General features: G+C 45.3%; 1 protein-coding gene across 1 annotated transcript in view; it reads left to right on the forward strand.

Annotated features, from left to right (window-relative positions):
* Positions 1 to 27,940, forward strand: part of DTX1 (deltex E3 ubiquitin ligase 1) — a 57,993-nt gene that overhangs the window by 16,043 nt on the left and 14,010 nt on the right. Inside the window, exon 2 of the mRNA XM_032228818.1 lies at positions 16,157 to 16,841. Within this exon, the coding sequence (XP_032084709.1) occupies positions 16,157 to 16,841 (685 nt within the window). The remainder of the gene's footprint in view (positions 1 to 16,156; positions 16,842 to 27,940) is intronic.

Genomic DNA, 27,940 nt, shown 5'->3' on the forward strand with positions numbered 1-27,940 from the left:
ATGAATAGATAGACGGACACAGATACAGTAGATGCATGTAGAGATTGATGATAGATAGATAGATAGATAGATAGATATAGATAGATAGATAGATAGATATAGATAGATATGGGATGGGATAGATGGATGGATAGACAAAGATGATAGATGATAGATAGATAGATAGATAGATAGATAGATAGATATAGATAGATAGATAATATAGATATAGATAGATATGGGATGGGATAGATGGATGGATAGACAAACAGATGATAGATAGTAGGTAGGTAGTAGATAAATATATATGGTGGATGCATGGATAGACAAACAGATGATAGATATAGATAGATAGATAGATATAGATAGATAGATAATAGATAGATAGATATAGATAGATATATAGACAGACAGACAGACAGACAGACAGACAGACAGACAGATGCCAGCAGTCAATTTGGATGGATGGATGGATGGATGGATATGATGGATGATGATATGGATGGATGGATGGATGGTAGACAGACAAATGGACAGCCAGACAGTGATTGAGTGGATGAATAGATACGGACACAGATACAGTAGATTGTAGAGATTGAAGGATAGATAGATAGATAGATAGATAGATAGATAGATAGATAGATGATAAGATGATAGATAGATAGATGATAGATAGATAGATAGATAGAGACAGACAGACAGACAACAGACAGACAGACAGCGACAGATGCCAGCAGTCAATTTTGGATGATGGATGGATGGATGGATAGATGGATGGATGGATGGAGAATGGATGGATGGATGGATGGATGGATAGACAGACAAAGGACAGCCAGACAGTGATTGAGTGGATGAATATAGACGGACAAGACAGTAGATGCATGTAGAGATTGAATGGATAGATAGATAGATAGATAGATAGATAGATAGATAGATATGATAGATAGATAATGATAGATAGATAGATAGATAGATAGATAGATGATAACGACAGACAGACAACAGACAGACAGACAGACAGACAGACAGACAGACATGCCAGCAGTCAATTTTGGATGGTGGATGGATGGATGGATAGATGATGGATGGATGAATGGATGGATGGATGGATGGATGGATAGACAGACAAATGGACAGCCAGCAGTGATTGAGTGGTGAATAGATAGACGGACACAGATACAGTAGATGCATGTAGAGATTGAATGGATAGATAGATAGATAGATAGATAGATAGATAGCTAGATGATAGATAGATAATAGATAGATAGATAGATAGATGATAGATAGATAGATAGATAGATAGATAATAGATAGATAGATGGATGGATGGAAGTGGAGGATCTAAATAACTAAAACAAACCAGAACAATATTTTAGTTTGGCCTAGTAGTTTGTCATTCCTGGACTGCGTTCACACAAGCGTTTGCCCTAATCTTGACAAGTGTTGGTTTTCTCTGTTTTGTTTGTTGTGCATATCTACCCCCCCCCCCCACAACTTAGATTTTGGTTCTGTGCCTGAGACCATGTGAATGCCAGTGTTACCCTTCCAATGAGGGGAGTGGGGAGGAGGAAGGGGGGGGGGAGATCCAGTCATTTTCTGCTTTCGTGAGACCGCCGGCCTGCTGTTGTGATCTGGTGCATGGAGGCTTCCAGCACCATCCGAATGGTGCATTGCTCCCTGAGCCAATACGCAGGAGCCGTTGGCAATGCTTGCCTGTGCTTGGATGAGATTCCTGGGTCACCCCCAAGCAGGTGGCCAAGGGCTTTGTCACAACTGAAGAACCTTCTCTATCTTCTTCTGAGCTGGAGCCAAGGCGGGAGGAGGGAGGAAGAGGAAGGAAAGAAAGAAAGAAGAAAGAAAGAAAGAGGGGGAGGGAGAGGGAGGGAGGAAGAAGAAGGAAGGGAAAAGAAAGAGGGAGGGAGGGAGGGGAGGAGGGAGGAAAAGGAGGGAGAGAGAAGGAGAGGGGAGGAGAGGAGAAGGGAAGGAAGGGAAGAAAGAGAGTGCAGTAGGGAGAGATGGAGGGAGGAAAGGAAGGGAGGGAGGGGTGAGAAAGGGAGGGGGGGGGAAGGAGGATAAGGGAGAGAATGCAAAGGAAGGAATAAGATAAGGGGAAGGATGGAAGGAAGGGGGAGAGAGGAAGGAAGGGGGAGAGAGATAGAGATAGAGAGAGGGACGGATGAAAACGGAAGGAAAGTGAGAAAGAGGGTGAAGTTCTTCTCAACCACAGGAAAAACAGGAAATCACGGCAGTTCAATGAATGCAGCTTTATTGCATGTTAACACTTCTCCCTTTTCACAACCCTGTAGTAACGTCAGGGTGACAGGATGGAGTCTTTACTGGCCAGATGCCCTTCCTGACGCCTCTGCGAGTTCACAGACAGATATTTTCTTTCCTTCCCGAGGGGAAGGAATATCTGCTGTTACCTGGGTTTGAACTCTCAACCTTCCAAGAATGGAGGCGAGAGCGTCTTCAACCACTAGGCCACCACGTCGCTGAGTATTCCACACTAACACTCCTACAAGAGTCCTGACCTACTAACGGTCCGAGTAAATTGGTGGTAGATAAGAGTTTAAGGAAGGCTGGACTTAAGATCTCTTGTGGGAGTGCAGGGACTCCAGACTGATGATACACTTGCCCCCCGCCTCAACCCTCGGGCGTAGCCTGGTCACCTCCTTCAATACGGTCGCGACCCATCCGAAGTAGAAATTTCCTCCGAGCGATGTGCTGACCCTCGCATCAAGCAGCGATCCCCTTGCCTTTTCTGTAAACAATTCACGCCCTGTCCGCCCAGCAGTGAAGATGAGCGTCTCTTATATAATGTTTGCAACAGACCCTTCATATCCGTTCTGGCCAATTCGGTTGAAACGTTGCAGGCCAAGCAGAATTTGCACGGAAGGAGGAGGAAGAGGAGGAGGTTGAATGAGGCAATCTGGGATCACTCCAGCTGTCAGCTTCCCTTGGCCTTCTCCCTTCCCGGCCAGAAAAGGAACTGATTCAGCAAAAAGCAGATGTCTAAATTCAATCTTCTGCTTTCCTCGCTATGCTGCTTAGAAGGCAGTTGATTAATAGCCATATTACAGCAATTAACCAGGCTGGACAAACAAGAGATTGGAGGAGGGGAAAGGGGAACCGTCTTGTGGTGTGTGAGGAGGAGGGTTGCACGTGGAAATCTTCCTTCTAGGTTGCGTAAAAGACCGACAGCAGCACCAGCAGCCAAAGGGGTAGTTGTGTGTCGGGATCAAAATGGTACTGTCCTAAAAGATGGAATTGAGTGAGCCGGTGCTGATGCTGAGGATTTGCATGTGAGAAAGACCTTGGGAGACAGGACGAAGAAAGGCTAATAAGGGAATTGACAGATAAGAGACTGCTTAGCCCTCAGAGCTGGATAACAGGAGGGATAAAAGGTTCAGAAGGGACCAGTGGTGGGTTGCCAATTTTTTTTACTACTTGGGCGCGCTCGCATGCGCAGAAGCATCTGGGCAGGTGGGCGGAGCCTGTTGCCGCCGCTACTACCAGTTCATCCAATCCGGGCCGAACCTGGTTTCTCCAGCTGTAGTTTATTAGTTAGTTTAGTTTATTGGGTTTGTACGCCGCCCACTCCCGGAGGACTCCGGGCGGCTTACAATAAAAAGGGGAGGGGGATAAATAAGACAAAACAATAATTTAAAATACAACAACATACACAATTAAAGTGGGGCTGGATACTTCAACAGCCCCAGGCCTGCTGGAGCAGCCAGGACTTAGTAGCTTTACAGAAGGCCAGGAGGGTAGTAAGGGTCCGGATCTCCATGGGGAGCTCGTTCCAGAGGCTGGAGCTGCAAACAGAGAAGGCTCTCCCCCTGGGGGTGGCCAGCCGGCATTGGCCGGCAGATGGAATCCGGAGGAGGCCTAGTCTGGTGCGATCTAATCGGTCCTTTGGGAGGTAATTGGCAAGGAGGCGGTCTCTCAGAATAGCCAGGTCTGATGCCATGTAGGGCTTTAAAAAGTAACGACTAGCACCTTGAAGCGTGTCCGGAGACCAATGGGTAGCCAGTGCAGCTCACGGAGGATAGGTGTAACGTGGGTGTACCTAGGTGCACCCACAATCGCTCGCGCTGGCTGCGTTCTGGACTAACTGAAGTCTTCGAACACTCTTCAGGTCAGCCCCATGTAGAGCGCATTACAGTAATCCAGTCTTGAGTGACGAGGGTGTGAGTGACTATCCGAAGGGCCTCTCTGGTCCAGGTAGGGGTCACAATTGGTGCACCAGGCGAACCTGGGCAAAGGCCCCCATGGTCACAGCCAACAAGTGGTGGGTTCCCAATTTTTTTACTACTGGTTCGGGGGCGCCCTCGCATGCGCAGAAGCATCCAGGAAGATGGGTGGAGCCTCCTGCCCCGCCACTACTACTAGTTCATCCAATCCGGGCCGAACCAGAAGCAACCACCTCCCTAGTTTCTCCAGCTGTAAAGGAGATGGCTGGAATGGGCACGTGGGAAAGATTTTGGGAGATGAGGGCGGAAAAGACACGGAAATGGATAGATAAAGAGTTTGTACAGGTAGTCCTCGAGTTATGACCATCCTCGAGCCCCCAGAACGTATGCTGCCAAGTGAAACCTTTGCGGAGTGAGTCTCGCCCTGTTTTAAACGGCTTCTATTCCCCCTAGTTGTGAAGTGAATCATGGCACTTCTTAGGTTAGCAACACCGTTGTGAAGTGAATCTGGACTTTGCTCGTCAGAAGATTGCAGAGGCAGCCATCGTAAATACGAGTCGGTTGCTAAGATCGTAATTTTGATCACGTGGAAATAGAGATGCCGCAGCCGTCGTGAATGTGAAAAGCAGGCCATCAGTCGCCTTTTTAAGTGCGGTTGGGGCTTGAACAGTCACTAAACCAACTGTCGTAAGTTGAGGACTTCCTTCACAAAGACGCCCACCCCTAGCTTCTCAAGCACTAAAGGAGATATGGGGGGCGGGAGGAAGTTTTGGCTTTCAGACTTTTCCAAAATCCTATCTCTCCTCTCTTCGTTCTGTCTTATACTAAAGTGAAATTAGCTCATCACAAGTATGATGTGGCCAGTGGTGGGATATTGCAAATCTTTCCCTACCGGTTCTCTCAGAGTGCGCTTTGCGTGCGCAGCAGAGGTGGGTTCCTACCGTTTCGCACCAATTCGGTAGAACCGGTTCGTCAAATCTACCAAATCAGTTAGAAGAGGTTCCACCAGTGGACCCGGAAAGCAGGCCACACCTACAGAAGAGGTTCCAAATTTTTGAAACCCACCATTGACACACACACACACACACACACACAGACTCACACAGAGAGAGAAAGAGAAAGAAAAGAAGGAAAAAAAGAAAAAAAGAAAGAAATTGAGAGAAATATGAAGAAAAAGGAAAAAAGGACAGAGAAAACAAAGGAAGGAAAGAGAGAAATTCGCGCGGCAGATTTAACCCTGAAAAACAGCTCAGATCACCAGCGCCGGTGTCAGCGCTGGTGATCTGAGCTGTTTTTTAGGGGTTAAATCTGCGCGCGAATCAGCTGAAGCTAAAAAAAAACAGGGGATGACAGGGGAGGGAGGAGGGCCCAACCAGAGGGTGGTATTTATATGTATAAACATATAAGTATAATCTTTATTGTCATTGAACTTAAATACAACAAAATTGGTTTTAAGCCTCACTGGTGCAAAATTATAACCAAAGCGAAAAGAGAAAGAAAAAGAAAAAAAAAAACTAGCGTGTGCATGGAGTGATTGCGGTTGTATTTAAAAGTCTCACAGCCCATCTTTAAACCTGTTTGTTCGGCTGGCTGTACTTTGGATGTCTTCTGCCTGATGGTATTATTTGCCAGTTCTCCAAACTACTGTACTTTTCGGAGTATAAGATGTAACTCCCCCACTTCCTAAAAGTAAATATTGGTGCATCTTATATACCGAATACGGCCATTTTGGCCTCCGGAAACCCCATCCCCCCGCGCGTCTTTTTTCCCGCCAAAAACAGGCCTGTTTTTCACAAAAACAGGGTACACAGAGGGTTTGGGAGGCCTTCAGGGTGCTCCTGGGGGCTGGGGAGAGCAAAAATGGCACTCCTGGGGGGGTTGGGAGGCCAAAAACGGGCCCTGTTTTCTGTTAGTTTTTGCAAAAAATGGGTCGCGCAGAGGGTTTGGGAGATGCAGAATGCTCCAGGGGGAAAAAACTATTTTTCTTGTGTTTACCTCTTCAATATCTTGGTGCCTCTTACCTCCGGTGCGTCTTATAATCTGAAAAATACGGTATTCAAAATTTCTGCTACCGGTTCGCTCTAACCGATCCGAACCGGCTGAATGCCACCTCTGATGTGATATGAATGGGGTCTCCAACTTGGTTGTCCGCGTGGCCTTTGAACCTGGGCGGTTGGATTCGTTCCGGAGGTGGGTTCCTACCAGTTCACACCAATTTGGTAGAATCGGTTCGTCAAATCTACCGAACCGGTAGAAGAGGTTCCACCAGAAAGCAGGCCACACCTACAGAAGAGGTTCCAAAATTTTTGAAACCCACCACACTCAAACACCACAGAGAGAAGACAGACAGACTCACACAGAGAGAGAAAGAAAGAAGGAAGAAAGAAAAAAAGAAAAAAGAAAGAAAAGTGGGAGAGATGAAAGGAAAAAAGGAAAAAGGGACAGAAAGACAAAAGGAAGGAGAGAGAGAGAGAGAGAGAGAGAGAGAGAGAGAGGAGAGAAAAACACATGGCCAGCAAGCCACTCCCACAGGTCACATGGCCGGCAGGCCACTCCCACAAAGGAGGCCACACCCACAGAGTAGGTTCAAAAAATTTTTGAAACCCCCACTGATTCGTTCAGTCAATCATGGTTGGGATTATGCAAAATTTAGCCTGTGAGATGAACCCAACCAACACAAACAGCCTCTGGCCAACGGAGAGATGTGGATCACTCTAATTGTCCCATTGATGGATTATGCAACATCGAGTCATTGTTGACGCTCGGCGACCACGGATAGATTTTTCCATGATGATCTGGCTTCATCTTGGATCTCTTCCACCAGCAACGGATCCATTCGAGAATGGGTTGCTGTCTCTGATTCAGGCCAGCTGTCCCGTTTTCCCTTGACAGGATGGTCGTTTTTGTCTCTCCTGGAGTTGTCAAGAAGGAAAGAGCACGGGTTGTTGTTGTTGTTTTTATCACCCCTGCTGCAGTGGTGGGATTCAAGGAATTTAACAACCGGTTCTCTGTCCTAATGACCAGCTTAGTAGGCGTGGCTCGGTGGTCATGTGACTGGGTGGGCATGGCCAACTCAATGTCACTCACGTGGATGGACGCTTCACCTTAGCTGTTATAATATAATAAGGATTAACCGGAGGGGCAGTTTCTGTAAGCAGGGCAATAAAGATTAGGCTAGAAACAACACCAGAATGTTTCCTTCCTGCCTTCCTTACAGGATTAGCCCTGTAAAGTGGGAAAAAACAAAATATTTCTTCCAACAACCGGTTCTCCAAACTGCTTAGAAAGTTACCAACCGGTTCTTGTTTATTATTATTGTTTGTTTATTATATTTATATGCCACCCTTTTCCCCCGAAGGGGACTCAGGGCGGCTCACAACTCAAACCAGGGAAGGGGGATACAGACAAAAAAAATTTTTAAAAAAAAAAAACGACACATAACAATGCATAATTTAAAACACACGACAGTCATACCATTCGAGACGGGGGCAACAGCTCTTTAGCCCCAGGCCTGTCGGAACAGCCAGGTTTTAAGGGCTTTGCGGAAGGCCTGGAGGGTGGTGAGGGTTCGAATCTCCACAGGGAGTTCGTTCCAGAGGGTCGGAGCAGCCACAGAGAAGGCTCTCCTCCGGGTAGTTGCCAGTCGACACTGGCCGGCGGATGGAATTTGGAGGAGGCCTAATCTGTGGGATCTAATCGGTCTAGTGGAGGTAATTGGCAGCAGGCGGTCTCTCAAGTAATAGGTCCCGAATAGGTGCGAACCGGCTGAATCCCACCACTGTCCTGCTGCCTCCAAAATCCAAAAGAGTAGAAGCTCTTTTGGGAAGCCAACACCTGGTTGGCGAGACTTGGTTTGCTGAGTTATTAATTTAATAATAGCCCCAAACTGTTTGGGAGGTGGAAGAAGAGTGAGTGATTAAAGAGGTATCTTGGAAATGACAGGACGGGTTTGAGGAACACCCGGAGTCGACAACCACAATTTATTAATTTTGAGACTGGATGGTAAACAGGGTTAATTTTATTAACTTCGACCCTGGTTCTTCTATGTTCCACTGCGGTTTGCAAAATTATTCGGCTCCGCCTTAAAAAAAAATAGAATAGAATATCAAAAAGCTCTCCAAATTCTCAACCGTCCTTCCCCTCCCCACCTCATTCAAAAGAAGTAAAAAAAAAAACAACTTGATTTTCTATGATATCATTTCGACTCCACCCAAACGGCTTCCTGACTGTGTTCCTAACCTTTCTGTCGAAAAAGATGATCCGCTCAGCAATTTTGCATTATTATATTTTCTCTCTTTCTCTCGCTCGCTTGCGCAATCCGCCCCACAACGAAAGCTGCAGGTTTGACCAAAGAGAGTGAAGATCTGGGAGGGAGGCATTTTCATCGGGCTGTTTTCCGTCTGGTCTTTAATTGTCGTTCATTAAAACCGTGCGGCATTTTCGGGTAATGAAAACAGCTTTCGACGCCATGCTCTGTGCTTCCCCTCTGATTGAGATTTTAAACAGGGCATCCTTTCAATGAGGAATCCATTGGCAGAAAATTGCATTCGCTATCTGGATTTTTAAATGCGTGATTCTCCCAGACTGGTTTCCCACCGTGTCTCCCAGCGCTGCGGAAATGGCTTTGAGGAGGAAAATCTCACCCCACGGCTGCCCCGCAGGTATTTTAGGGGCAGCTAAGCCTAGCCGAAGATAAAACACTCAAAATAAGAAGCAAATAGAAACAGGTTTTTCATTCACAGATAGTCCTCGGCTGAACGACTTTACATTTAGTGACCGTTTGAAGTTTTGAAACAGTCCCCCCCAAAAAGGGAGCCATGGCATATTTTTTTTCGCACAAACAACCGTTGCAGCTTTCCCCGTGGTATTGTGATCAAAATTCTAGCTCTGATCATGTTACCTAGTATGGTAATAAAATGTCTGCAAGAAAAGGAGCAAGCTCAGAGAGCACCAAGGATCTCACAGTCCTCCTCCTCTTCCTCCTCCTCTTCCTCTTCCTCCTTTCCACAACCTCTTTCCTTTCTAGCACTGATGATGTTACCTAGCTGGGTCATGGGACGTCTGCAAGGAAAACCACCAAGCTCAGAGAGCACCAAGGACCCCACACTCCTCCTCCTCTCCACAAACCCCACACCTTTCTAGCACTGATGATGTTACCTAGCATGGTAATGAAACGTCTGCAAGAAAACCACCAAGCTCAGAGAGCACCAAGGACCCCACAGTCCTCCTCCTCCTCCTCTCCACAAACCCCACAACCTTTCTAGCACTGATGATGTTACCTAGCATGGTAATGAAACGTCTGCAAGAAAACCACCGAGCTCAGAGAGCTCAAAGGACCCCACGGTTCAACCCTGAGCTGCAAGTATTCTCTTCCATTATCGGTGCAATGTGTTTCCTTGTGGTTTGAGTCAAGCAACCCGTTTTCCAGGTCTGCGTGACATCACGAAGCATCTCTAGCATGTTCCCCTTAGTCCTTCTTTTCTCTAGATTAGTGAAACCCAAATTCTGCAACTGTTCTTCATATGTTTTTGTCTCGAGAAGACCTTGTATCATTCCAGACTAATGGCTATCCAACATCTTCTTAAAGACTTCCAGTGTTGGGGCATTCACAACTTCTGGAGGCAACTTCTGTTCCACTGATCAATTGTTCTCACTGTCAGGAAATGTCTCCTCCATTCTAAGTTGCTTCTCTCCTTGATTAGTTTCCACCCATTGCTTCTTGTCCTGCCCTCAGGTGCCTTGGAGAATAGCTTGACTCCCTCTTCTTTGTTGCAGCCCCTGAGATATTGGAAGGCTGCTATCCTGTCTCCCTGGTCCTTCTTTTCATTAAACTATCCAGTTCCTGCAACCGTTCTTTATATCTTTTAGCCTCCAGTCCCCTCATCCTCTTCGTTGCTCTTCTCTGCACTCTTTCCAGAGTGCCAACGTGTTTTTTTGCATTCTGGCGTGCTAAAGCCCACTGAAGCTCATCTCAGGTTCTCTGCACCTCCTGCAACCTAGATTTCAGCCCTCTCCCCTGCCGTCTGGATAGCATCTCCCACCCCCCTCCCCCCTCGCTCCCCCTGGGATCTTGTTGCTGGAGAGGGATGCAAGCCGAAGCCGCAGGCGGCTTGCCAAACCATGCTGGCTGAAAGCAAACACCACGGGAACAACTGGCCTGCCGCTGCTTAGTTTTATGAGCCCCTGGGGAGGGATGCATAGTTAACGCAACACTTCAAACATCATTATTGATTGCATGCATGGACTGTGGCGCGGGCTGCATCAGCAAACCCGGGGAAGGGAGGGGAGGGAGGGGATGTGGTGCAGAAAGCATTTATGTCTGTGTGTGTGTGTGTGTGTGTGTGTGTGTGTGTGCACGTGCGTGCGTGCGCATGTGTGCATCCTAAGCCATGGAGCCAGAGGTGGGTTCCTACCAGTTCGCGCCAGTTCGGTAGAACCGGTTCGTCAAATCTACCGAACCAATTAGAAGAGGTTCCACCAGGAAGCAGGCCACACCTACAGAAGAGGTTCCAAATTTTTTTGAAACCCACCACTGACACAGAGAGAGAGAGAGAGAGAGAGAGAGAGAGAGAGGAGAGAGAGAAAGAAAGAAAGAAAGAAAGAAAGAAAGAAAGAAAGAAAGAAAGAAAAAAGAAAGAAAGAAAAGTGAGAGAGAGATGAAAGAAAAAAGGAAAAAGGGACAGAAAGACAAAAGGAAGGAGAGAGAGAGAGAGAGAAAGAGAAAGAGAAAGAGAAAGAGAAAGAAAGAAAGAAATAAAAAAGAAAAAAGAAAGAAAAAGTAGAGAGATGAAAGAAAAAAAGGAAAAATGGACAGAGAGACAAAAGGAAGGAGAGAGAGAGAGCGAGAGAGAGAAAGGAAGAAAGAAAGAAAGAAAAAAGAAAAAAGAAAGAAAAAGTGAGAGAGATGAAAGAAAAAAAGGAAAAAGGACAGAAAGACAAAAGGAAGGAGAGAGAGAGAGAGAGAGAGAGAGAAAACACATGGCCGGCAAGCCACTCCCACCAGGTCAGATGGCCGGCAAGCCACTCCTACAAAGGAGGCCACACCCACAGAGTAGGTTCGAAAAAAATTTGAAACCCACCACTGCATTATCATTATTAACTGCGCCAGGACTAAAACCCAGAGAGAAAAATCCCTCTTCATTTGCATGTATCCTGCCTTTATTCTATTTTGCAAACAACTCGAGGTGGCAAATCATATTCAACACACTTTCCTCCTCCAATTTTCCCCCACGACCACCACAACAGCAACTGTGAAGAGGTGGGTTGGGCTGAGAGAAGAGGAGCCGAAAGTCACTCGGTCGGCTTTTAAGGTGGGACTAGAACTCACCGTCCCCTGGTGATTGCAAAAAAGTCATCCAGCTGGCTTATAGGGCTAAGGCGGGACTACAACTCCCTATCTCCCAGTTTCTATCTAGGTGGTCTAACCACTAGATCACTGCCTGATGACTCTAAACTGTTCCGACCTAGGCTTCCCAAGCCGACTCCTCGCCCCAATAAAACCCCTTTTATTTAGTTCAAAGCAGAGGTGGGTTCCTACCAGTTCGCACCTATTCGGTAGAACCGGTTCGTCAAATCTACCGAACCGGTTAGAAGAGGTTCCACCAGTGGACCCGGAAAGCAGGCCACACCTACAGAAGAGGTTCCAAAATCTTTTGAAACCCACCACTGACAAGGATCTTGTAATTTGACAGCTTTAAGACTTGCATGCTTCAATGCCAGAGTTCCTGAGCCAATGTGACTGGAGGAGGAATTCTGGGAGTTGAAGTCCACAAGTCTTAAAGCTGTCAACTTTGAACCCCTGTTTTTTTTCTAAAGGGTTGGGGGTGCAAGGATCTTGTAACTTGACAGCTTTAAGACTTGCATGCTTCAATGCCAGAGTTTCTGAATAGCTACTTGGACCAACCTAAGTACTAATTCATAATTTCATATCCGGTCACATGGGTGGCAAGACACTCCCACAAAGGAGGCCACACCCACCGAGTAGGTTCCAACAATTTTTGAAACCCACCACTGGTTCAAAGGGAATTTCTCCCCAGCCAACAGTCTTTCAAGATAGTTCACAACTACAGACCTTTATCAGGCTTGGAGAGCGGCCAGGCCGATATCTTTGAAACAACACGCTGTAGCAGCAATTCCTTAGCATGAAGTCAGGAAGAGATCTTCACCCCAATGAATTGAACTAATGGTCTCCTGCAAACTCCACTCCCCTTTCGTTCCTCTTTTATATCCTCTGGGAGGGGCCATTCACCGGCCACCTGTGCCTTTACTCCCGAGTCGGCCCTTGTTCCTTAGCTGTTCCCTTCATCTGGCAACGCTGCGCATGCACCCATCAGGAACAGGCTCCAGCTGCTCTTCTGCCCCACTGATCTCCGACTCCGAAGGCAGCTGATAACTGTCGGACGGCTCTGGCCCCCTCTCTGCCTCCGACACAGAGCCCTCATCCGAGTCTTCCCCAGACTCCAGGACTGGCCCATGTTCCTCCCCAACCTCCTCACTGTCTGAATCTGCTGCCAGCTCTGCTGGCTGCTGGCAGGCCACAATACAAACACTCTCTGGGTGTTGCTAGAACAAACTTCCCTTATTCTGGGTATCTTTCCATCCACGCCCGGACTCCTCCCTTTGTTTCAACTGCCTCGCCAGCTTTGAGCAAAGTTTGGTTAAAGCCAGGACTTTGCCCTCTGGCCACTCCAGCTGGTCAGCCCAGGCTTTGTTTTACCTTGCCCTGCCTTGTCAGGTAGAACAATGCCAGCTTTCCTGTGCGTGTTTCCAGGCAGCCAATGGAGGGAGGGAGGGAGGGAGGGAGAGTAGCTTTTGCCCAGATGTTCTTGCTGATGTCACCTTTCTGCTGATTCTGTTTTGTGCTCAACCCTCAGCAGATTCCATCAGAGGTCACTGTGGGAGAACTTTCCCCTTCCCTTCTTCCTTTCCTTTCCTCTCCTCCCTTTCCTTTCTTTTTCTCCTTCCCTTCTTCCCTTCCTTTTTCCTTCCCTTCCCTTCTTCCCTTCCTTTCCTTTCCTTCCTTTCCCTTCCCCCTTCCCTTCCCTTCTTCCCTTCCTTTCTCCTTCCCTTCCCTCCCCTTCTTCCTTCCCTTCCCTTCCTCCTTTCCTTTCCTTTCCTTCCTTTCCCTTCCCTTTCTCCTTCCCTTCCCTTCTTTCCTTTCCTCTCCTCTCTTTCCTTTCTTTTTCTCCTTCCCTTCTTCCCTTCCTTTTTCCTTCCCTTCCCTCCCCTTCTTCCTTCCCTTCCCTTCTTCCTTCCCTTCTTCCCTTCCTTTCCTTTCCTTTCCTTCCTTTCCCTTCCCTTCCCTTTCTCCTTCCCTTCCCTTCTTCCCTTCCTTTCTCCTTCCCTTCCCTCCCCTTCTTCCTTCCCTTCCCTTCCCTTCTTCCTTCCCTTCCCTTCTTCTCTTCCTTTCATTTCATATCCCTTCATTTAACTTCCCTTTCTCCTTCCCTTCCCCTTCTTCCCTTCCTTTCTCCTTCCCTTCCCTCCCCTTCTTCCTTCCCTTCCCTTCTCCTTCCTTCTTCCTTTCCTTTCCTCCCCTCCCTTTCCTTTCTCTTTCTCCCTTCCCTTTCCTTCTTCCTTTCCTTCCCTTCCCTTCTTCCTTTCCTTTCCTCCCCTCCCTTTCCTTTCTCTTTCTCCTTCCCTTTCCTTCTTCCTTTCCTTCCCTTCCCTTCTTCCTTTCCTTTCCTTCCTTTCTCTTCCCTTCCCTTCTTCCTTCCCTTTCCTCCCCTCCCTTTCCTTTCTCTTTCTCCTTCCCTTCTTCCTTCCCTTCCCTTCCCTTCTTCCTTTCCTTTCCTTCCTTTCTCTTCCCTTCCCTTCCTCCTTCCCTTCCCTTCTTCCTTTCCTTTCCTTCCTTTCTCTTCCCTTCCCTTCCTCCTTCCCTTCCCTTCTTCCTTCTCCTTTTCCTTCCCTTTCCTCCTTCCCTCCCCTCCCCTCCCCTCTCCTGTCCCCTTTCCTTCATTCCTCTCCTCCCCTTCTCTTTCCCGCCCTTCTTCCCTTCTGTTTCCCTCCCTCCCTCCTCTCACGATAGGGAAAAGAAGTGTCTTTCCTTCTCTTCCACAATTTGTGAATTTGAGAAACAGGATATTCAAATGAAGATAAATAGAAGAAGAAGAAAAAATAACAAAGGCTGTGTGAAGTTTTAGTTGGACCAACAACCTTCGGAGAAAAATAATGTGGTCTTCCTGGTGTTTTCTGAGCTTAGTGATTTGCTCACAGGCATTTCATGACCCAACTAGGTAACATCATCAGCACACCACACTCTTTTCGCACTGATGATGTTACCTATGCAATTAAATTGAAAACCCCTGATATTGCATTCACATTGCACTATAGAGTAAAAGTCAATGCAGTTACTGTTCTGGGATAGAAGCTGTTTTTCAGCCTATTTGTCTTTATTGCCCTGTACCGTCTGCCAGATGGTAATAGTTTAAAAAAAAGGGGGGATGCCCAGGATGAGATGGATCTTTAAGAACATTTTGAACTTTTTAAAAAAATAAATGTTTTTATTGTACATTTTCCATTTATTCTACATCACAATTTTAATTTTGCAACAGCAGTATACTGGATGCATCAAGTCCTCTTTAAATATATACACGGTGTTATGCACTCTAATTGTAACCGCTATTCTCTTAATCATATAGTATAATCTCTTTTTAAATACATGACATTGTACAATATTTACAAGACAGGCGGTGGGATTAAATTTCTTTTATTACCGGTTCTGTGGGCATGGCTTGGTGGGCGTGGCATGGCTTGGTGGGCGTGGCTTGGTGGGCATGGCAGGGGAAGGATACTGCAAAATCCCCATTTTCTCCCGATCAGCTGGTACTTGGGAGGCAGAGAATAGATGGGGGCGGGGCCAGCCAGAGATGGTATTTTCTGGTTCTCCGAACTACTCAAAATTTCCGCTACCGGTTCTCCAGAACTGGTCAGAACCTGCTGAATTCCACCTCTGGTACAAGAATATTTTAAGCTCCCAACTGTTTGCTTTCATTTCATTCAGTTTTAGTCGCCATGATGTAGAAAAGATGTGGAGACTCTGGAAAGAGTGCAGAGAAGAGCAATAAAGAGGATTAAGGGACTGGAAGCTAAAACATATGAAGAACGGTTGCAGGAACTGGATATGTTTAGTTTAATGAAAAGAAAACTAAGGGAGACAGGATAGCAGTCTTCCAATATCTCAGGGGCTTCCCCAAAGAAGAGGGAGTCAAGCTATTCTCCAAAGCACCTGAGGGCAGGACAAGAAGCAATGGGTGGAAACTAATCAAGGAGAGAAGCAACTTAGAACTGAGGAGAAATTTCCTGACAGTTAGAACAATTAATCAGGGGAACAACTTGCCTCCAGAAGTTATGAATGCCCCAACACTGGAAGTATTTTTTATTTATTTATTTATTTATTTATTTATTTATTTATTTATTTCCAAAACAAACATATATTGTAAAAAGTATATCAGCTGGTTACAAAAAGCTTTTGTGCATCTATTCCACCGTCATCAAATATAATTCATATTAATTCAAATATCTTAACTCAAATATTTACTATATTAACATCATCATACCTCCACTTTTATTTGACTACAGTTATTTAAACATCCTTCATCCTTAAATATACCAAGATTCAATCCATAACCACAAGCTGGCATTTCATTTACTTATTGATAAAATCCTCCGTTAACATTAAGTCCTCATATCCTGTTTTAGCTAAACATCCATAATATTTAATACCAAAGCTTTCTAATCCTCCATGTATATAATTTATTATCATTATCCTTTCTTTGTTTAACTATGTCCTATATCATAACACTGGAAGTCTTTAAGAAGAGGTTGGATAGCCATTTGTCTGAAACAGTATAGGGTTTCCTGCCTAGGCAGGGGGCTGGACTAGAAGACCTCCAAGGTCCCTCCCAAGTCTGCTATTGTATTGTATTGTATTATTTCCTGTGCTGCATCAGCTCATATCACTTGGTGGTCTCCTTTTCTCGCAGGGACCATGCGCCCGGTGCGGAGAAATTTTTACGACCCCTCTTCCGCTCCCGGCAAAGGGGTGGTGTGGGAGTGGGAGAACGACAACAACTCCTGGACGCCTTACGACATGGACATCTGCATCACCATCCAGAACGCCTACGAGAAGCAGCATCCGTGGTTGGACCTCTCCTCCTTGGGCTTCTGCTACTTGATCTACTTCAACAGCATGTCGCAAGTCAACCGCCAGACGCAGAGGAAGCGGCGTCTCCGGAGGCGCATGGACTTAGCCTACCCGCTCATCATGGGATCCATCCCGAAGTCCCAATCCTGGCCGGTGGGCACCAACTCTGGCCACCCTTGTTCGTGCCAGCAGTGCCTGCTGGTCAACAGCACCCGGGCCGCCTCCAATGCCATCTTGGCTTCCCAACGCCGGAAGGTCTACGCGGGGAACAGCAACGGGACCTTGGCCGTCCGCCAGAGCAATACTTTCAACGGGACGGCCTTGTGGTCCTTGGGCACCATACAAGGGGGAGGGATGTCCAAGATGGAGCAGTCCCGTTCTGCCAACGGGATGCAAGCGACCGCCGCCTTCTCCCGAAGCCAAAGCGCGCCCAACAATACTCAAGTGCCGGGTCAAAATAACCTGAACCGGCCTGGGACACAGCGGGCGGCCATCTTAAACAGCAGAGCCTCCATCCCACCTGGGTAAGTGTTGGAGACCTCGGTGTTCCTCAAGGCATGGAGGTCAAATGGTCAGGGGCGACAATAAGGAGGACCGTGGAGTCCTGGGGAGATCTCTGAGCTTGGTGGTCGGTTTGCAGGCATTGGATTGCCCATGTAGGTAACACCATCAGTTCTAGAAGGGAGTGTGATTTGCAGGGAGGAGGAGGAGGAGGAGGAGGAGGAGGAGGAGGAGGAGGAGGAGGAGGAGGAGGAGGATGACGACGACGACAACTGTGGGGTCCTTGGTGCTCTCTGAGCTTGGTTGTTTCCTTGCAGACGTTTCATTACCCAATAGGTAACATCATCAGTTCTAGAAGGGTGTGGGGTTTGCAGGGAGGAGGAGGAAGAAGAAAAAGAAGACCGTGGGGTGTTTGGTGCTCTCTGAGCTTGGTTGTTTCCTTGCAGATGTTTCATCACCCAACTAGGTAACATCATCAGTTCTAGAAGGGCGTGGGGTTTGCAGGGAGGAGGAGGAGGAGTGTGGAGTTCTTGGTGCTCTCTGAGCTTGGTTGTTTCCTTGAAGACGTTTCATTACCCAACTAGGTAACATCTTTAGTTCTAGAAGCGAGTGAGGTTTGTGGGAGGGGAAAAGAGGAGGAGGAGGAGGAGGAAGAGGAGGAGGAAGAGGAGGAAGACTCTAGGATCCTTGGTGCTCTCTGAGCTTGGTGATTTTCTTGTAGACATTTCAATACCCCACTTGGTGTTTTCTGAGCATAATAATTTGTTTGCAGACATTTCAATTCCCTACTAGGTAACCTCATCAGTGCTACTGAGTGTGAGGCTGGCTCCTTGTTTATATACAATAGGCCTGCATTTATATTCCTTTTAGAATTTTGGCCTGCCACACTTTCTCTTATTTCATTATGCTGTTTCTTTAAGTATAGTCAATGGGAGGGGGGGAATAGAAGGAGTAGAATTGTGGAATGTATTGTTTTTCATTCTTTACTAGAAGCCAGGTCATCCTTTGTTCTCTGCCCCAGTACACCTGACCGGAAGAAGCTGGGCATGGACGCCAGCATGGAAGAAGGAGATTGGACCATGTGATGGACTGTGGGTGTGGGGACAAGATCATGAACTTTTAACTGGGTGGGATTCTGATGTAACTTCCAGAGTTGGAATCCCACAGCACAATGCCAATATGCCTGCTTTATTAAATTGGAACTTTAAGCAGAGTTTTGCCTTCGACTCTGATTTAATTCTACATGGTATTTGGAAGGCTGACACATCAGTGTTACTGAGTGTGAGGCTGGCTTCTTGTTTATATACAATAGCATGTCCTACCAATGTTGGTGGAGGTTTTAATTTACGCCTTAGTATTTGATTAGGATATAGTTTTCTTCTTGATTGTTTGTCTGGTGTTAATCCCTGCTTCTCTGGATATTGGCTACTGGAGATTATGTGGCTTTTTTTTTTTTTCCTTCCTTCTTAGCTTTCTATTTTGAATGGTGTGTAAATGTAACTTATCTCTATGTGTCTACCGATGGCCAATTTGTCTGAATGCCAAGCTTCCAGGAACTTCCTAGAATTTTTGGATTTAGCTTAGTCTGCATATAAACGTGGTCTATATAAACAGGGAGCAAACACCATAGTAATTGATGGTGTTACCTTGTTTGGTAATAAAACGTCTGAAAGCAAACAACTCTGCAGTTCAACCATGATAAGAAATCAAAGAGAGGTGCAGGAAAGAGGGAAAACAGAAAGAGAAAAACAGAAAAGAAAGAATAAAGATACAGAGAACTCATTAATTCTTTACGTCAGTTATAAGCACAAATTCTAACTTTCTGTGGCTAAACGTAATTCCCCCTTTTCTATCATTCCTATCTAATCATCAAAACAATAATTGATAACGTCATAGGTTTTTTCCTGCTTGAAACATTACATGTTTTCCTTGCTTTTCCTGAGAGTTATATTTTGGCAAAGTTTTTGATAGTACATTGCATTTTGGCACTTCAAATGTATGCAATGTTGACCTTTAAAAATAATAATAATAGATGCTTTCTGTAATTTTGTGGGTTTGTTTACGCATTGTGCTAGGCATATTTTAATGCTGCAAATGACACCATCAAATTTGGGGCGGGTGGGAATGCACATCTTGGTTACATACCTGGCTGCTAATTTGTAGTTTGGGAAACTACAAAATAGGTAAATTTATGGAGGTGGGAACAAGTATTCTCGCTTCGGGCTAGAATGAAGGCAGTTCTAGTTAATTGTATTTTGTATATGTTTTCTGTGCTATTTGGCCAGATTTCTAATTTTCTGCATTATTTATTGCGGATTGCATTTTTTTAAAAAATAATAAATCTTGTTTTGTAATATTATACTAGTACTCACCAGGAGGCTCTCTAGAGTTAGACATGATCCCAAAACAAATTAATTTTAAAAATAAATAATATAATGCCCAGCTCTATTTCTTTTCTTTTTTTTAATTTAAACCTCTTTTTGGCCCCCTCAAATGCTCAAACAGCAAACAGAGAATATTTGATTTCTTTTTTTAGTTCAAATAAAAGTGTCCCAGTTAAGCTTCCTTGTTTAATCACCGAGAAAAGCTATCCAGAGTTCAGTCAGAGGAGTTACAACTATCAGCCATAGATACTAATAGTCAATTGTTCCTGCAGCCTGTAATTATTGAAATGTGAATATCTTCCTTAGTATGTTTTAATAGGCAACTGAAAATCTGTGATTTTTCGTATGCCGCCCACTCCCGGAGGACTCCGGGCGGCTCACAAAAGACAAGGAAAGGGGGGGAACGAGACAAAGACAACATATTAAAACAAAACCAACATTCACAATTTCTATGGAGGTAGATGCTTCTCAGCTCCCCCCAGCCTGCTGGAGCAGCCAGGACTTGGTGCTTTGTGGAAGGCCGGGAGGGTAGTAAGGATCCTGATCTCAACAGGGAGCTCGTTCCAGAGGGCCGGAGCTGCAACAGAGAAGGCTCTCCCCCGGGGGGTGGCCAGCCGGCATTGGCCGGCAGATGGAATCCAGAGGAGGCCTAGTCTGTGCGATCTAATCGGTCTTTGGGAGGTAATCGGCAGGAGGCGGTCTCTCAGGTACCCAGGTCCGATGCCATGTAGGGCTTTATAGGTAGCGACCAGCACCTTGAAGCGGATTCGGAGACTAATAGGTAGCCAGTGCAGCTTGCCGAGGATAGGTGTAACGTGAGTGTACCTTGGTGCACCCACAATCGCTCGCGCGGCTGCATTCTGGACTAATTGGAGTCTTCAAGAACACTCTTCAAGGGCAGCCCCATGTAGAGCGCATTACAATAATCCATTTAAAAAAAAGAAACATTCCTGCTTTATCGTTACGGATGTTTTACATGGGTGGAATATTATGATCTGTATTATTACTACATGACTATTACTAGCAGTATTACTACCAGTACCGGTATTAAGAATAACGGTAATTGCATTTGGACAAAGATGGTTTTTCAGATAGCCTCTTTGGAAGTCCTAATGTGGCTTGATGTTATTAATAATTTACTTTGTGTTTCAGCTAAATATTTAATTATTTATTGAATGTTTAATTTATTTTTGTAAATTATTAAAAGTTGTAACCTAATAATTAAGCGATGGTGACAATTAGCATCGTATTTTTAAAAATAGCAGGATTTCCGTTTCCCCCCCCCCCCTATTTCCAGATCCATTGTCTGGTGGAGTAACAGCCCTTAGAATTCCACCAGCTGTTCCAATAATAAGAAAATTAAGAATAATAATAGCAATACCAATAGCAATAACAACACCAGAAACAACAATAGGGACTAACAGCCATCACAACAATAACACGAGCAGTAACACTAATAACAAGGGACACAGTGGCTTAGTGGCAAAGACGCTGAGCTTGTGGATCAGAAAGTTCGGCAGTTCGACGGTTCGAATCCCTAGTGCCGCGTCACAGAGTGAGCTCCCGTGATTTGTCCCAGCTTCTGCCAACCTAGCAGTTCGAAAGCACGTAAAAAATGCAAGTAGAAAAACAGGAACCACCTTTGGTGGGAAGGGAACAACGTTCCGTGCACCTTCGGCGTTGAGTCATGCCAGCCACATGACCATGGAGACATCTTCGGACAGTGCTGGCTCTTTGGCTTTGAAACGGAGATGAGCACCACCCCCTAGAGTCGGGAACGACTAGCACATATGTGCGAGGGGAACATTTACCTTTACCTTTTTAACACTAGTAACAACAGCAACAATAGAAATAGGAACAATAACAATAGGAACAATAACGTTAACAATAACAGCCGTAGTAACAACAACAATAAGAAAATGAAAACAACAATAAGAATAGCAAGTCCTAACAATAAGTTTAAAAGCCGCCCAGAGTCATTTCGATATGAGATGAGCAGCACATAAACTTAATAAATAAATACTAGGATAGTAACAGTAACGATAACAACAGTAGTAGCATCCACACAATAGTAATAGGAACAATAACATTAGGAACAATAATAGTAACAATCCTAGCAATTAGGGTTATAAGACTATCTATCTATCTATCTACCCACCTACCTACCTACCTACCTACCTACCTACCTGTGATATCTGTTTGTCTCTGTCTCTATTATCTATCTATCTATCTATCTATCTATCTATCTATCTATCTATCTATCTATCTATCTATCTATCTATCTATCTATCTATCTACCTACCTACCTACCTACCTGCCTGTGAAATCTGTTTGTCTCTGTCTCTATTATCCATCCATCCATCTAGCTATCTATCTATCTATCTATCTATCTATCTATCTATCTATCTATCTATCTATCTATCTATCTATCTACCTACCTACCTATCTACCTACCTACCTACCTACCTACCTGTGAAATCTGTTTGTCTCTGTCTCTATCTATCTATCTATCTATCTATCTATCTATCTATCTATCGATCTATCTATCTATCTATCTATCTATCTATCTATCTATCTATCTATCTATTTATCTACCTACCTACCTACCTACCTGTGAAATCTGTTTGTCTCTGTCTCTATCATCCATCTATCTATCTATCTATCTATCTATCTATCTATCTATCTATCTATCTATCTATCTATCTCCTGTGCACAACCCCTATATCCCCAGAGATAACTTACACACAAATACACATTTATCTCACTCTGCCCGATCGTCTCTTTGTCATCATCATCTATCTATTATTTATGTTTTACCGACTTATCTATCAATCACTTCTCTATTACCTATCTACATAACTGCCTATCATCTATCAATCTACCTTTCCCTCACTTAGCTGTTTATCATCTCTCCATTATCCATTTGCCTACATATTGTTAGCCAGCCAGCTATCAACTATCTACACAGCTCTTCCGTTCCATCTATACCCATAGGGGATCCATAGGGGATGGAAGAGTATTGTCTCACGGATGTTTATGTCACGGATGTTCATCGTTCATCGGTTCATTGTCCCATTCACATCGTCTTCTTCAAGCAGATGTTTTACAGAGAGATTGGGTCTTCCTCTACACATTTTCCAGCATCTGTCCAAACCTTGGCCAATGGCCATGTCATGAGGGAGTCAAACAGTGGTGGGATTTAGCCAGTTCGCACCTATCCGGAAGAACCGGTTGGTAACTTTCTAAGCAGTTCGGAGAACCAGTTGTTGGAAGAAATATTTTGTTTTTCCCACTTTACAGGGCTAATCCTGTAAGGAAGGCAGGAAGGAAACATTCTGGTGTTGTTTCTAGCCTAATCCTTATTGCCCTGCTTACAGAAACTGCCTCTCAAGTTAACCCTTATTACCATTGTAACAACTAAGGCGAAGTGCCCATCAACCTGAGTGACATTGACTTGGCCACGCCCACATGATCACATGACCACCGAGCCCCGCCTACCCAGCTGGTCATTAGGGCAGAGAACTGATTGGTGAATTATTTGAATCCCACCACTGGAGTCAAATCTCCTACTGCCATGATGGCAAACCTATGGAATGCGTGCAAGAGATGCCACTCACAGCCCTCTCTGTGGGTATGAGTGCCATCACCAGCTGCTCTTCTGGTTTATGGCGTGCATGAGGCCATTTTTGGGCCCATTTTCCAGGCCATTTTCTGGTGGTTTTGGAGGTCAGAAGCAGCTCAAAAAAGGCCTGAGAATTCCCTGGAAAATGGCCTGTTTTTTAAGCTGTTGTCAGGCCATTTTGCAGGTTGTTTTTCAGCTGTTTTTTGGGGGTCAAAAACAGGTTCAAAAAAAAGGACTGAAAATTCCCTGAAAAATGAACTGTTTTTTGGCTGTTTTCGGGCCCTTTTCCAGGCCGTTTTCCAGGCTATTTTCCAGCTGGTTTTTGGGTCAAAAACAGGCTGAAAAAAAGCCTGAAATTTCCTTGAAAAAACACCCTGGAAAATGGCCTATTTTTTGGCTGTTTTCGGGCCCTTTTCCAGGCCGTTTCCCAGGCTGTTTTCCAGCTGGTTTTGGGGTCAAAAACAGGCTCGAAAAAAAGCCTGAAATTTCCTTGAAAAAACACCCTGGAAAATGGCCTATTTTTTGGCTGTTTTCGGGCCCTTTTCCAGGCCAGTTTCCCAGGCGTTCTTTCTCAGCTGGTTTTGGGAGTCAAAAACAGGCCTTAGAAAAAAGGCCTGAAATTTCCTTGAAAAAACACCCTCTGAAAATGGCCTATTTTGTGGCTGTTTTTCCGGGCCCTTTCCCCCCAGGCTGTTTTCCAGGCTTGGTTCTTTGAGGTCAAACAAAGCTCGCAAAAAAGCCTGAAATTTCCTTGAAAAACAGCCCTGAAAAATGGCCTATTTTTGGCTGTTTTCGGGGGGCCCTTTCCAAGGCCGTTTTCCAGGCCTGTGTTTCCCAGCTGGATTTTGGGTACAAAAACAGGCTCAAAAAAAGGCCTGAAATTTCCTTGAAAAACAGCCCGGAAACCAGTGGAATAACTTGCCTCCAGAAGTTGTGAATGCTCCAACGCTGGAAGTTTTTAAGAAGAGGTTGCATAGCCATTTGTCTTAAGTGGTATAAGGTTTCCTGCCTGAGCAAGGGGTTGGACTAGAAGACCTCCAAGGTCCCTTTCGACTCTTGTTATTCTAAATCTTCTCCATTTACAAAAGATAGGCTTTGTTTTTTTAGGTTGGTATACCAGAAATGGCCTATTTATATCGATTCATTAGTAAAAATGAAACTGGTTTAGAGCAAGTTCCTTCGACACCCAGAAAAAAACCAGCCACCTTTTAAAATTGTGTTTTCTTGCTGCACTTTGCATGCACTTCCTTCTAAGTGCTGTTCGGGTTTTTTTTCTTTCTTTTGTCTGTTGCGATTGTGAATGTTACGCAACGACTATTCTTCCTTGCAGGATCTGCTATGTCAACAACTGGGTAAGATGAGCCAATGGGAAAATTGCTCTCCGAGATTTATTGCTTGCTGGCACCTGAGATGACTCTTGGAGTCAGCAGAAAGGAGTTAGAAAGAAAGAACGTGTGTGGTTTTGTGTGTGTGTGTGTGTGTGTGTAAGAGAGAGGGATGCAGTGGCTCAGTGGCTAAGATGCTGAGCTTTTCAACCAGAAAGGTCGGCAGTTTGGCGGTTTGAATCCCTAGCGCCGCGTAATGGGGCGAGCTCCCATTAGTCGTCCCAGCTTGTTTATCAGAGTGATGGCATTCCGGGGGGAAATTGTTCTTGTGTCTCGTTGTCTTGGTGTGCATTGCCTCATTTTGAGGGTAGGAGTTGAAACAATTTATTTCCAGGATGCCAGGGGTCTATAAATATTTTCCTGGCCCTCTTTTTGACTCGTGCAGTGCACAGGTCCTCAATGGAAGGCAGGTTGGCAGTAATTGTTTCTTTCTGCAGTTCTAATCATCCTCTGAAGTCTCTGTCTGTCTTGTTGGGTTGCAGAGCCAAATCATACAGTTATAGAGGTGCAGATGACAAGACTCAATAATTCCTTCCTAAATATGCCTATAATTAGGCATTATATCTGATGGCTATGATAAAGGGACGATATACCTAACATTACACATCTTGACCGCAGCAAGAATATAGTGTATGCGCAGCAGTGGGAGAGCGAAAATACCCCATTCAGAGGGAGGAGACGATAAAGATACTGGTCTGTGCGGAAATGGACAGAGTAACGCTAAAAATATAAGCTAAAGGAGATACAGAACACTATGCTATAGAATACAATACAATAGCAGAGTTGGAAGGGACCTTGGAGGGTCTTCTAGTCCAACCCCCTGCCTAGGCAGGAAACCCTATACCATTTCAGACAATGGCTATCCAACATCTTCTTAAGACTTCCAGTGTTGGGGCATTCACAACTTCTGGAGGGAAGCTACTCCATGGAACAGATTCTACCATGGTTAGACATACGAGGTAAAGTTGGAATACGAAGAGGTCAGGTTAAGTGGGACATGGATGCTATGTAGGTATTAGAATGTAGGCATTAGAATGATGGATGAATGGATGGGTGGATAGATAGACAGAGAGAGAGAGATGAGAGAGAGAGATACACAGAGAGAGAGAGAGATGAGAGAGAGAGAGATGAGAGAGAGTACACAGAGATAGGAGAGAGAGAGAGAGAGCAGATAGCAGCAGAGATATAGAGATAGATTAGAGAGAGAGAGATGAGAGAGAGATACAGATACAGATACAGAGAGAGGGAGAGGCAGATAGGAGCAGGTAGGCAGAGATATAGAGATAAATATAAATTAGAGAGAGAGAGAGAGAGAGAGAGAGAGATGATGATGAGATACAGATACACACAGAGGCAGATAGGCAGTGCAGGCAGATATAGAGATAAATATAGATAGAAGAGAGAGAGGGAGAGAGAGAGAGAGAGCAGGCAGGCAGCAGGCAGATATAGAGATAAATTAGATGATAGATAGATATAGATAGATAGATAGATAGATAGATAGATAGATAGATATAGATAGATAGAGATAGATAGATAGATAGATAGAGATAGATAGATAGATAGAGATAGATAGATAGATAGATAGATATAGATAGATAGATAGATAAAGTTGACATTCTAGAATTTGGTGCTCAAAAATAACTGTAGAGCACTCGCACTGTTTAAATAGCATACATGTTCTTTGTTTCCACTTTGGTTTTTCTGGCAAATAAAAGACCAGGACAATATTCAATACATTATATGTAGACAATAAAAATATATATATTAAAAAAAACCTAGGAAAACACACGCACACGCGGTGGGAGTGTCTTTCTTGAGAAATAACTCGTAGTTGTCAAAACTGGTCCTGTTGGCCAGAGAAGGGGAAGTTGGTTATTTTTAACAGCTCTGCTCGTAGGACCATCTGGAGGGTTAAGAGAATTTTGCTGTGTGGGGGGGGGCTTGGTTGCGTTTCTGCTAGCCCCTCCAACGAAGATACCCCCACCCCGAGTTGCAGCGAAAATGTGGTTGCCCATCTGGTTGTGCTAGAGAGGAATCGTACGGGGTTAATCCTGCTGGTGACAAAGGAATAGTTTACTAATGAATGTTTGACAAAGTCAATGTTCTCTTCATTTACTTATAATCCTTGGGAACATCTGCATGGGAGAAAGAACAACCAAGAGGATTAGGGGGCTGGAGGCTAAAACATAGAAAGAACGGCTGCTGGAATAGGGTTTGTCTAGACTCTGGTCTATTGAAAAGATTAGGGAAGACACAACAGCAGTCTTCCAATATCTCAGGGGCTGCACCAAAGAAGAGGGAGTCAAGCTATTCTCCAAAGCAGCTGAATGCAGGACAGGAAGCAATGGGTGGAAACTAATCAAGGAGAGAAGCAACTTAGAACTAAGGAGAAATTTCCTGACAGTGAGGACAATTAATCAGTGGAACAGAATTGCCTCCAGAAGTTGTGAATGCCCCAACACTGGAAGTCTTTAAGAAGAGGTTGGATAACCATTTGTCTGAAGTGGTGTAGGGACTCCTACTTGAGCAGGGGGTTGGACTAGAAGACCTCCAAGGTCCCTCCCAACACTGTTACTCTGTTGTGTTGTTATTCTGCATTTCCTAACCATGTGCTAGCAGCTAGCCTGATGCAAACATGCATGCAGACACATGGGTATCCATGCATATAAATACACTCACACAAGATATATGCCCATAACCACATACATACATGCAGACATATTTGTACATTGATCCATATATAGTAATGCACACAAGTACACACACACACACATACACACACACACACATTTAAGGAGAAGGAGAAGAAGGGAGGTGAAGAAGGTGGGAGTAAATGGAGGAGAAGGGAAAGGGGAGAAGAAGGGAGATGGAAGAGAGGAGAAAGGGAAGAGGAAGGGTGAAGTGGAGGAGATGGAGAAGGAAGGAGGAGGTGGAGGAGAAGGAAAAGGGAAGAGGGAAGAGGAGGAGGAGGAAGAGAAGAGTGGTGGAGGAGAAGGAGAAAGGGAAGAGGAAGGAGAGGTGGAGAAGGAGGGAGTAGGTGGAGGAGAAGGGAAAGGGGAGAAGAAGGGAGGTGAAGAGAAGAAGAAAGGGAAGAGAAGGAGTTGGAGAAGGAGGGAAGAGGTGGAGGAGAAGGAAAAGGGAAGGGGGAAGAGGAGGAGGGAGGAGGAAAGAAGGTGGTGGAGGAGAAGGAGAAAGGGAAGAGGAAGGGGAAGTGGAGGAGTATGGAGAAGGAGGGAGGAGGTGGAGGAGAAGCAAAAGGGAAGGAGGAAGAGGAGGAGAAGAGAAGGGGGTGGAGGAGAAGAGAAAGGGAAGAGGAAGGGGAAGTGGAGGAGATGGAGAAGGAGGGAGGAGGTGGGAGGAGAAGCAAAAGGGAAGGGAGAGGAGGAAGAGGAGAGGAAGAGAAGGGTGGTGAGGAGAAGAAGAAAGGGAAGAGGAAGGGGAAGTGGAGGAGATGGAGAAGGAGGGAGGAGGTGGAGGAGAAGCAAAGGGAAGGGGGAAGAGGAGGAAGAGGAGGAGGAAGAGAAGGGTGGTGGAGGAGAAGGAGAAAAGGAAGAGGAAGGGGAGGTGGAGAAGGAGGGCGGAGGGTGAGGAGAAGGGAAAGAGAAGGGGGAAGAGGTGTTGGAGGAGGAGACCAGCTGGATCAGAACTTTCAAATTGAAGAATATTTTACAAAGGATTCCCGGGGGGGAGGGGAATGGTATTCTGAATTTTTGGGACATTGATGATGTTAC

This window comes from Thamnophis elegans, chromosome 13, assembly GCF_009769535.1.
Source record: "Thamnophis elegans isolate rThaEle1 chromosome 13, rThaEle1.pri, whole genome shotgun sequence".
NCBI classification, from domain to species: Eukaryota; Metazoa; Chordata; class Lepidosauria; order Squamata; family Colubridae; genus Thamnophis; species Thamnophis elegans.